Genomic DNA, 12,271 nt, shown 5'->3' with positions numbered 1-12,271 from the left:
GGGATTGCATTAAATCTGTAAATTGCTTTGGGTAGTACAGTCATTTTCACGATGTTGATTCTTCCAATCCAGGAACATGGTATATCCCTCCATCTGTTTATGTCATCTTTGATTTCTTTCATCAATGTCTTAAAGTTTTCTGCATACAGATCTTTTGCCTCCTTAGGCAGGTTTATTCCTAGGTATTTTATTCTTTTGGTTGCAATGGTGAATGGGAGAGTTTCCTTAATTTCTCTTTCTGCTCTTCCGTTGTTAGTGTATGGGAATGCAAGAGATTTCTGTGCATTAATTTTGTATCCTGCTACTTTACTAAACTCATCAATGAGTGCTAGCAGTTTTCTGGTAGAGTCTTTAGGGTTTTCTATATATAGTATCATGTCATCTGCAAAGAGTGATAATTTTACTTCTTCTTTTCCAATTTGGATTCCTTTAATTTCTTTTTCTTCTCTGATTGCTGTGGCTAACACTTCCAAAACTATGTTGAATAACAGTGGTGAGAGTGGACACCCTTGTCTTGTTCCTGTTCTTAGAGGGAATTCTTCCAGTTTTTCTCCATTGAGAACAATGTTGGCTTTTGGTTTGTCATATATGGCTTTTATGATGTTGAGGTAATTTCCTTCTATGCCCATTTTCTGGAGAGCTTTTATCATAAATGGATGTTGAACTTTGTCAAAAGCTTTTTCTGCATCTATTGAAATGATCATATGGTTTTTATCCTTCAATTTGTTGATATGATGTATCACGTTGATTGATTTGCGTATATTAAAGAATCCTTGCATCCCAGGGATAAACCCCACTTGATCGTGGTGTATGATTTTTTTAATGTGCTGTTGCAGTCTGTTAGCTAGTATTTTGTTGAGGATTTTTGCATCTATATTCATCAGTGATATTGGTCTGTAGTTTTCTTTTTTTGTGACATCTTTGCCTGGTTTTGGTATCAGGGTGATGGTAGCCTCATAGAATGAGTTTGGGAGTGCTCCGCCTTCTGCAATATTTTGGAAGAGTTTGAGAAGGATAGGTGTTAACTCTTCTCGAAATGTTTGATAGAATTCGCCTGTGAATCCATCTGGTCCTGGGCTTTTGTGTGTTGGGAGATTTTTAATCACTGCCTCAATTTCTGTACTTGTGATTGGTCTGTTCATGGTTTCTATTTCTTCCTGGTTCAGTCTTGGAAGATTGTATTTTTCTAAGAATGTATCCATTTCTTCCAGGTTATCCAATTGATTGGCATATAGTTGCTTGTAGTAGTCTCTCATGATCTTTTGTATTTCTGAGGTGTCCGTTGTTACTTCTCCTTTTTCATTTCTAATTCTGTTGATTTGCATCTTCTCTCTTTTTTTCTTGATGAGTCTGGCTAATGGTTTATCAATTTTGTTAATCTTCTCAAAGAACCAGCTTTTAGTTTTATTTATTTTTCTTATGGTTTCTTTCCTTTCTTTTTCATTTATTTCTGCTCTGATCTTTACGATTTCTTTCCTTCTGCTCATTTTGGGGTTTCTTTGTTCTTCTTTCTCTAGTTGTTTGAGGTGTAAGGTTAGGTTGTTTATTCGATCATTTTCTTGTTTCTTAAGGTAGGAATGTATTGCTATAAACTTCCCCCTTAGAACTGCTTTTGCTGCGTCCCATAGGTTTTGGGTTGTTGTGTTTTCGTTGTCATTTGTTTCTAGATACTTTTTGATTTCCTCTTTGATTTCTGTAGTGATTCCTTGGTTGTTTAATAGTGAATTGTTTAGCCTCCATGTGTTTGTATTTTTTGCAGTTTTTTTCCTGTAATTGATATCTAGTCTCATGGCGTTGTGGTCTGAGAAGATGCTTGATATGATTTCAATTTTCTTGAATTTGCTGAGGTTTGATTTGTGACCCAAGATGTGATCTATCCTGGAAAATGTTCCGTGTGCACTTGAGAAGAAAGTGTAGTCTGTCGTTTTTGGATGGAATGTCCTATAAATATCAATTAAGTCGAGATGGTCTAATGTGTCATTTAAAGCTTGTGTGTCTTTATTTATTTTCTGTTTGGATGATCTGTCCATTGATGTAAGTGGGGTGTTCAAGTCTCCCACTATAATTGTGTTACTGTCGATGTCCCCTTTTATAGCTGTTAGCATTTGCCTTATGTATTGAGGTGCTCCTATATTGGGGGCATAGATATTTACCATTGTGATATGTCCTTCTTGGATGGATCCCTTGATCATTATGTAGTGCCCTTCCTTGTCTCTTTTAATAGTCTTTACTTTCAAGTCTAATTTGTCTGATATGAGTATTGCTACTCCAGCTTTCTTTTGACTTCCATTTGCATGGAATATCTTTTTCCATCCCTTCACTTTCAGTCTATATGTATCCCTTGGTCTGAAGTGGGTTTCTTGTAGGCAGCATATAGAAGGGTCTTGTGTTTGTATCCATTCAGCCAGTCTGTGTCTTTTGGTTGGAGCATTTAATCCATTTACATTTAAAGTGATTATTGACATGTGTGTTCCAATTACCATTTTCTTAATTGTTTTGGGTTTGTATTTGTAGGTGTTTTCCTTTTCTTGTGTTTCCTACTTAGAGAAGTTCCTTTAGCACTTGTTGTAAGGCTGGTTTGGTGGTGCTGAATTCTCTTAACTTTTGCCTGTCTGGAAAGCTTTTGATTTCTCCCTCAAATCTGAATGAGATTCTTGCTGGGTAAAGTATTCTTGGCTGTAGGTTTCTCTCTTTCAGGACTTTCAGTATATCCTGCCATTCCCTTCTGGCCTGCAGAGTTTCTGTAGAAAGGTCAGCTGTTATCCTGATGGGTTTTCCCTTATATGTTGTTTGTTGCTTTTCTCTTGCTGCTTTTAATATTTTTTCTTTGTGTTGAATTGTCGTTAGTTTGATTAATATGTGTCTTGGTGTATTTCTCCTTGGGTTTATTCTGTATGGGACTCTCTGTGCTTCTTGGACTTGGTTCATTATTTCCTTTCCCACGTTGGGGAAGTTTTCCACTAGAACCTCTTCAAATATTTTCACAGACCCTTTCTTGTTTTCTTCTTCTTCTGGGATGCCTATAATTCGAATGTTGGTACGTTTAAGGTTATCACTGAGGTCTCTGAGGCTGTCTTCTAGTCTTTTTATTTTTTTATCTTTTTCCTGCTCTGTGGCGTTTATTTCTTCCATTCTATCTTCCAACTCACTTATTCGTTCTTCTGCCTCAGTCATTCTGCTGGTTAGAGCATCTAGAGTATTTTTAATTTCAGTTATTTTGTTATCCATTGCTGTTTGTTTTTCTGAGTTCTTATGAACTGTTTCTTGTACTTTCTCTAATTTGTTATCGAGATTTTGTATCATTTTTACTATCATTACTCTAAATTCTTTTTCAGGCATTTTTCCTATTTCCTCCTCATTTATTTGGTCTTGTGGGTTTTTTTCCTGCTCCTTTGCCTGCATGGTGTTTCTTTGTTTCCTCATGGTTGTCCAAGCTTTTGGGGTTGCTTGTCCTGGTGATAGAGGTGTTTATAGAAGACTGTCCAAGCCTCAGACTAATGTCCAAGTATTGGATTAGACGAATATTCAGTCGGCTATGTCAGGTTCTCCGCAGCCCTTTCCGGTGTCCGAGGCCGTCTATGTGCTATATCTTTACAGAATGATTACACATTCTGTGCTGAACACTTTCAGCATCAGAAACGCCATCATTTAAGGCGAAGCTGAAACTGTATGTATCTGTGGCTCTATGCAGATGTACTAGGTTGAACCACGGGTAATGGTTAAAAACTGTCAAATATTGGCAAGTTCTGCTCTTTTCTGTTACCCTTTGGAAAAATTAATCTCAAATTTTAATTTTAACTCAATGCAACATATATATTTAAAAAAATGAAAATTGCCAGAATTGGCTTATATTTTCTACACCCATGTGAACATTTCTCTACCCTGCTCTTTTCCCACCACAAATGGATACAAAGAATCTGGGTTCTAATAGCAGAATTCAGCCAGTATATCCAAGTAATGAAAGTGTGAGAATCAGCCAAGTGAAACATCATTGGGTGGTCCCCTGACACCATCACGCTGAGAATCTGTCTCCCAAATGTGATTGTCATCATTTGTCACCATCATGCTGCTGGCTCCTTCTTTATTTTTCAAGCACACATTTATCAAATTTCTCCACTTTTGTAATTTTTAACCTGAAGCACTTTTTTGGGAGGGTGGTAGGAGAGAAAAGGAAGATTGAAGAAAAGGGGTTCTGCTGAATTAAATTTTATTAGCTCTTTTCTAAGCTGCTACAGATAGTTCTGAAAAATTTCCCCATGTCCATATCCCTTCATTTTCATCTTTCACCTCTGTTTTCTGTCCAATAGGTTATATAAATGGAGGGAGGTGAATAAACTGAATGAAGTCCTTGCCCTGTGGAGCTCAGTGATATTATCCTTCTCCAGGCAGAATCTTCTTTCTAGTATATTCTAAGTGGTAATCTCAATTTCTGACTCATAGGTCAGACCCAGTTTCAGATATTCTAACTCAGTTTCCCTATATGTACACTCAACATTTTATTATACCATATCTTCTGACTCTGGGTTTGGTAAATAGGGTGACTATATTCTCATAAAGTTGCTAGTTAATAAACTAAAACCACCTGGAGCTTACTGAGGAAGAGTAATGTAGCATGGCCTTTAATTTTGTTGTTGAAGTAATACACACTTCCGCACATGGAATTCAAACAATACAAAAAAGTACAAACTGAAAAATGAAGGCCCTACTTCCTAGATAACCGCTATTATTTCTTCTGGCTCCTTATACTTTCTATACACATATGAACATTTCTCTGCTCGGTTTTTTTCCCCCACAAATGGAGTAGTACTGCACAGATTGTTCATTATTTTGCATTTGTGAGTTAACATAGCTTAAATACATTTTTATGTCATGATTGTGTCAATAATCATGAGTAGGGATTTTGATCTGTCTATAGTTGTCAGGTGGATAACATAAATTAAAGAAGTGGGTTGGATTAAAGAAAAATAATTCCCCTATAGAAGAAAAAATTATGCACATATGATGCTAAATGGCAGCTAACATTCAACTTCAGTGTCAGGAAATAATTGGGAGCAGTGAAGACTATGATGCACTGGTCCAAAGGGGCAGACACTACTCAGCTCTAGTTACTTCTACTGAGGATTGTGGGCCCCCAGTATTACACGATCTTCTAATTTTTCAATAAAAGCTGGAATCTGGATTTTTATGTATAATTTCCCAATTTGCAAATTTTGGCTCAAAAGAAAAAACCAACCCAAACAAAAATAAAACCAAAAACCAAACGTGTACACCAATGTTCACAGCAACATTAATTGCAATGGCCAAAAGGTGGAAACAACCCAAGTGTCCATTGATGGATGAGTGGATAAACAAAATGTGGCATATACTTGCAATGGAATATTATTCAGCCTTGAAAAGGAAAGGAATTCTGACTCATGCTACAACATGGATGAAACTTGAAGACATTATGCTAAATGAAATAAGCCAGACACAAAGAGATAAATGTTGCCTGATTCCACTTATATGAGGTACCTAGAATAGGCAAATTCATAGAGACAGAAAGTAGAGTGGTAGTTGCCAGGGTCTAGTGGGAGGAAGGAATGGGAATATTTGGTACAGAGTTTCTGTTTGGGTTGATAAAAATTTCTGAAAATAGCTAGTGGTGTATGCCAGTTGCAATCTTTTTTGCACTATCTTGAGTGAATTTTAAAGTATTGCAAAAATAAAATTTAAGGCAGAAACCAAAAGAAAGATGATTGGCTATCCAGGTTGGCATTTTTAGGAAGTTAGAGTAAAAGGGGAATGAGAGGATGGATTTTCCCCTCACTAAACTAGAGGGTAAGTGTGAAAATTACAAATTTTTTGAGGTGATAAGGACCAATTTAGGATAATCTACTTTGAAAAGTATAATATTGTGTTACTGGTAAGAGCACAGATTTCCGAGTCAAATTGTCAGAGCTTCAATCCTGGCTCAATCAGGCAGTATCTTAGCCTTGGCTTCCTATTCTACAAAAAGGGGGAAATAATTGTGCCTACCCCCTAAGATTATTATGAGGAGTAAATGAAATAATGTATGAAAACTGCTTAGCACATGCTAAGCTTTTGATACTTAAGGGGCTCATAAAGGACACCCATTCACATCCCTAATCTGCCAACCCCACAGCCAGATTCTGAAGCAACTGTCAGAGAAGTCAGGCAAAATATCACCTTTATTATCAATACAGGCGAAGGTGGTGGATGTGGTTTAGGTGAGTATGCTTCCTGATGCTAAACCATAGAATTAGACAGACTTATCTGTCACAAGCAGAGCTGGGCAGCCATTGTCTTTTCCCTAAAGAGCCCCAGTGTGTTCCTGTACAATTTATGGCATTGAGAAGCAGAGCAGAAAGTATGCTTTTTGCAGGTAGGTAGATCCCGAAAGGGAGAAAGGCTGAGCCACACACTCTGAGTTCATTTCTCAAATTTACAAGTCCTTCCTCCTTTCTAGGGAGGAGTGAATAAGGGGGCAAAAAGACACCAGGAATGTTACTCTAATTTCCTTCCACATAAAAGAAAATTAAAATAGAATGTAAGTGCTTCCCTGTAACAGTAATGTTTACCGAATGTTAGCTTGTAAAATCTATATATTTTGCTTATAAAATTTTAAGATTCAAAGAGTTTAAGTTACTGATAAAGTGCTCAAAATGTTTAGAACAGTAGTATTTTCTCATAGCCCATCTTACCAAAATAAGTCTTTGAAATGGAGTGAGTTTCTCCCAAGGAAAATTTATAGAACTGCGTATTTCTTCATTTTCATTCAAAAATTCAGCTAGATATAATTTAGAGAAACTGAGATTAACAAATACTTTGGATCACCAAAAGATAACATAATGAAATTTTTTGCTATAAAACAGTGAGTTTTTTTTTTTTTAAACATGGCTAACTTCTTTTAAAGTGAGCTTTATTTCTATGAGATTTCAGGCATCGCTAACTGTCCTTAATATTGCAAAAGAGGTAGACCTTAAGGTAGATTTACGTTTCAACTTGGCTCCAGTGAAGTGGTTGATGAATGAGTATGAGAACAAGATGAAGGACAGCTGAAGGAAAAGAAATGAGAAGTAAAGGGCAGAGCCAATACTTTATGACCTGCTCCTGAATATGTAATGCTTATAAACTGATAACTGAGGTTAGACATTTCTATTCATATAATAGAATATAAATTAATAACTAATAAATATAAATAATAACTCTAGAGGTTAGAGGTTTCTGCTCATAATCTACAGATAACAGATACAGGAAATGAGAATCAAATGGAAATATGATTTTCAAATTAAAAAAAATGAATGTTATACATACATATTTTAACACTAACGCCTCTTACCTGTGATACAGAGTCCTATAGGACCACACTCCCTTGCAAGGTGGGAAACCTTCTAGCTTTCATTTCCAGCTATCCCATATACAGCTATCATTTCTACCAACCTTGTATTTCTATGGTATTTCCCCAATGTCTAATTTTAAATACAACTTAGATTGTAGAAATAGCTTTTTTAAATAGCTAAGATATCTTTGTTGATCTTAAAAAAGTCCACAATACATGAAAATCTAGTAACAAATGAATAAATTTGGGGTTATTTGCAAAATAAAAAGATCTTTGCTTTACGAAAAGTCAGTAAAGAGTTCCTTTAAGTAAAAGATGTTGGCTCTTATATTACAGTATAATAAATAATGGCTCCAAGATAGATTAGTACAAATGCAACAAAATAAAACAGCAATGAGCCAGAAAGAAAACTCTAGGGGAGGAGGAGACTCTCTTAATCAGAAATTGAAATGAAAAAAAAAAAGTATAAAAGAAAAAATATAGACATAATTGACTATAGAAACATTTAAAAATTTGTATGTTACAGATACTATAGACAAGCCTGATAGACAATGACAGATTTTGAAAAATATTTGAGTGAACCATTCAATATTTTTTAATAAGACAAAAAGTTCATTATCTATTACACTAATAGGATTCTTATGGACAAAAAAAGAGAGAAACAATTGAAAAATGGGCAAAGTATGTGAATAAGCAAATTCAAATGGTCAACAAACACCTGAAAAAGTACTTAAGCTTGTTAGTAGTCAGAGAAATTAAAATTACTTTAAATTTTTCAGATTGGTAAAAATTAAAAAGAATCAATACTCTTCTTAGAAAAGGAGCACTCATATATTGCTGGTGGAAATATAAATTATCATGGACTTTTAAGGAAAGCAACCTGGAAGCAACTATTAACATAAAAATAATATACTTTTGACTCAGCTAATTTATTTCTGGCTATCTCAGAGAAATAAAAGCAAAGGAAATATGTGTAAGGATATTTTTGTTTTTGCATAACATAACTGTATACTGTGGCAAAAATCTGGAAGCAAAATGGAGAAAAATGAAGGAAAAAAATTAGGTTGAATCCAGAACAGGGATGAATTGAGGAGGAGAGTTCAAAGTGGAAAAACAAAAAGGAAAAGATGTGCTAAAATAACATCATGTGCAATTTAAAAAATACATCTGTTATTTTAAACCATATAGAAAACACATACCTGTTATATAAAATATATATGTTATATATGTATGCTTGTTCAGATTCAAGGTTCAAAAGTAGTTTGTTGTAATGAAACTAGTGTGATACATTTCATCTCTCTCAAGTTTTGATTTCTTGTCAGAGTTTCTCATCAACAACAGTGATGTTCATGATAATCATTTCACATGATTGCCATGAGGATTACATTAAATAACATGAGAAATAACATATAACATGAGATGTGCTTATTACATAGTTATGTTCCTCCCTTTGATTTTTTCATAACATAAGATCCTGAACATTTATAAGTTGATAATCTATATACATATACATGTAATGAAGTTAGATTAAGACATTGAATGCTCTCTTACTCATCTCTGGTGATTTCTTACTTTCCTCCAAGGAAGGATTTTCTGGAGAGAAAGCTGTGCTCATCAGCAAGTATACAGCCTTACTGTTTTTAAAAGCATTCCATTGTGATACATTTGATAAAAGGGATTTGCATAGAAGAGAAAAAGTTTCTAGTTCATTGCTGATGTATTGGCACTGCTTCCACCTGAAATCTGACACCCACTGAAGATGTTGATTTCTACAGATTTCATATATGCCTAATAAAAAAGGAAAAGTGATCACATTAGAAGAGCTATATCTTTCATCTTTTAGTTACTCATTACAAAGCAGATGGTTAGTAAATATTTGTTGCTGAGGAAAAAGCGATCTTATTTAAAAATTAATTACATAAAAATGTAATTTTTAAATTGTGGTAAAACACACAACATAAAATTTACTATCTTAACCATTTTAAACGTAGAGTTCAGTAGTAGTGTTAAGTATAATTCATGTTGTTGTGAAACAAATCTCCAAAACTTTCTGTAAATCTGAAACTCTGTGCCCACTAAACAATCCTTTCCCCCTTGCCCCACCTCCTGGCTCCTGGTAATCACCCATTCTATTTTTATTTTTATGAATTTGACTTCTTCAGGTACTTTGTATAAGTGGAATCATACAGTATTTGTCTTTTTGTGACTGGCTTATTTCACTTAGCATAGTGTCATCAAGTTTCACCCATGTTGTAGCATGTGATAGGATTTCCTTTTTTTTTTTTTTTTTTTAAAGGCTGAATAACATTCCATTTTATGTGTATGCTACATTTTCTTTATCCAACCATCAGTGGACACTTGGGTTACTTCCACCTATTGGATATTGTGAATAGTGCTGCTATGAACATAGGAGTGCGAATAAATCTCTCTGAGACCCTGCTTTAAATTGTTTTGATATATAATCAGACATGGGGTTGTTGGATCATATGATAATTCTATTTTCAATTTTTTGAGGAACCTCCATACTTTTTTCCATAAAAGTTGCAACACTTTGCAATTCCATTAGCGGCGGTTCCAATTTCTCCACATCCTTGGCAGCACTTGTTATTTTCTTTTATAAAAATTTTAGCCATCCCTCCTCACCGCCTCATCTCGCCTCGCCCCGCCTCTTCCTCCTCGCCCCGTCCGTGGCGTTGCCGGCTCCAGCCGGACGCGCAGTCCTATCTCCATGGCGACGCGGCGGCGAGGGCTCCCGGCTCGCAACACCCAGCTGACCACAAGCTGGACTAGCTTTCCGTGTCAACCCTTCCGATGGTCGGCGTGAGAGGGCCGCAGGCGGGGAAGCGGCGCCGCATCGACCGCGGTCGCCCTCTCGCCATCCCCGCGAGCAGCCTGACCCAGCCCTCACCTCAGACTCCCCCAGGCCCGGCGCCTGCACCCGCAAACTTCTCGGCCCATTCCAGGTTCCGGCTCTGGCGCCCCACCGCAGCAGAGGCGGCGCGCGAGAAGGTGTTCCTTCCTGGCTTTGTGCGTCATCGTGTTTCCCTGGACTAGAGTTTGACAGACTCTTTCTGTGACGAGCCAGAAAAGTAATGATTGAACCAAATGAAGCAATGTCAGGTAAATGCTTCTTTAGACGTAGACCAAGATTGGCAAGCAAACTTTATACCTCACCAACACAAGTCTCTCTGAATGTAGCGAAGACAGTCTCAGAGAAGAAGGAAGTCTCTTCAAGAAATATTGAAAATAAATTCTCTTCAAAGAATACTGAAAATAGAGTATCTTCAAAGAGTATTGAAAATAAAGATATAGAAACAAATCTGCAGTCTAAGCTATGGTCATCTTCCTTTTTGAAAGAAAGCACAGGTGAAATGAGCAAAAATGTAATTATTGCAGAGCAGGAGAAAAATAGTGAATATTGCCCTGAGGATATTGATAAGTTGTCTGAATCAACAGACGATGATGGTGAGGATGATACCAATGATGAGGGTGATGAGGAAGACAGCACCCCTAATAAGGATACTCATGCCCCATTAGAGTTAATGACAGAGTTCCTGAGAGCAGAAATGGGCCAAGACTACCAGTTGGCAAAAAAATTATGTCAGATGATCCTAATCTATGAACCAGAAAATCCTGAGGCCAAGGAGTTTTTCTCACTTATTGAAGAAATGCTGCTGATGGAGAAAGCTCAAAATCTTGAGGAAGATGATGGGGAGAGTGAAGACGACAGTAGCAGTGAGAGTGAAGGGGAGAGCACTGAGGACCCAAGTGAAGAAAGCTCTGATGAATGTGAAGATGGGTGATGACAGTTGCTGCTGTAGTTTAATCTTTGTGTATGTTCATTACGGTATACTATGGAAATATAACGAGGAAAGCTGCATTTCAGTCTGTTCTTTATTTGGTACACAGTTCTTTTAATTTATCCATATTAATTTGAGCTCATTCTTAATATTTAGATTTTAGCTCAATGTGAGCTACTTAGGGAGGGAAGTAGTCATTGAAAACACTTACATAGCACTAACTATGTGCCAGGTGCTGTTCTACATACATTAATTTGTTGAGTCCAACAAACCCATGAGGTTAGCACTACTATTATCCCCATTCGACAGATGAGAAAACTGAAGAACAGAGAGGGTGGGTTGTTTGCCCAGCATCATATATCTTACTTTATATTGGAGTAGAGTTGATTTACAATGTTGTGTTAGTTTCAGATGTACAGCAAAATGATTCAGTTTTGCATATACATGTATCTATTCTTTTTCAAATTCTTTTCCCATTTAGGTTACTACAGAATATTGAGTAGAGTTCTCTGTGCTGTACAGTAGGGCCTTGTTGGTTATCTATTTTAAATATAATAGTGTGTATATATGTCAATCCACAGCTCCCAATTTATCCCTCCCCCAATTTATTTGTTCTTTTTATCTTCTCCCTTCTTGTCAGAAAATGTAACCTCCATAAGCAGGACTTTGTCTTTTTCGCCATTATATGCCTAGCCACTGGATAAGTGCCTGGAAAATAATGGGATGTGTATAGCAAGTGAATGAATGAAGTGAAAATTGACAATGTTTATATTCTTTCATAAAACATTTATAAGACTTCATTACACTATTTATGTATCAATCTACATTGTTTTGCTGATTCTGTATTCCTTGATGAATTTCTGCCACCTTCAAATTAGGTTGTAAGATAACTGATGTAAAAATGAGAAAAATATTTCTAAAAAAAAAAATTTTAGCCATCCTAATGGGTGTGAGATATCTCATTGTAGTTTTGCTTTGCATTTTCTGATGATAAGTGATGTTGAACATCTTTTCATATGCTTGTTGCCCATTTGTATGTAATCTTTGGAGAAATATCTATTCAAATCTTTTGCCCACTTAAAAATTGGGTTATTTGATTTTTTGTTGAGTTGTAGGATTTCTTTATATATTC

At 36.1% G+C, this 12,271-nt stretch overlaps 2 protein-coding genes across 2 annotated transcripts in view; one reads left to right on the top strand and one right to left on the bottom strand.

The window, feature by feature from the left end:
* DNAH14 (dynein axonemal heavy chain 14) overlaps positions 1-12,271 on the bottom strand; it is a 537,201-nt gene that overhangs the window by 70,136 nt on the left and 454,794 nt on the right. The window contains exons 71-72 of the mRNA XM_057727198.1: positions 8,891-9,127; positions 6,702-6,787 (exon numbers count right to left, since the gene is read on the bottom strand). Coding sequence (XP_057583181.1) covers positions 6,702-6,787; positions 8,891-9,127 — 323 coding nt within the window. The remainder of the gene's footprint in view (positions 1-6,701; positions 6,788-8,890; positions 9,128-12,271) is intronic.
* Positions 10,409-11,464, top strand: LOC130849941 (glutamate-rich protein 2-like). The gene has a single exon (XM_057729206.1). It carries the CDS (start codon positions 10,432-10,434, stop codon positions 11,140-11,142), a length of 711 nt encoding a protein of 236 aa, XP_057585189.1. The 5' UTR covers positions 10,409-10,431; the 3' UTR covers positions 11,143-11,464.

Source organism: Hippopotamus amphibius, chromosome 3, assembly GCF_030028045.1.
Source record: "Hippopotamus amphibius kiboko isolate mHipAmp2 chromosome 3, mHipAmp2.hap2, whole genome shotgun sequence".
NCBI lineage: Eukaryota > Metazoa > Chordata > Mammalia > Artiodactyla > Hippopotamidae > Hippopotamus > Hippopotamus amphibius.
The sequence above is the reverse complement of the archived record's forward strand: the minus strand, read 5'-3'. Positions and strand labels throughout refer to the sequence as shown.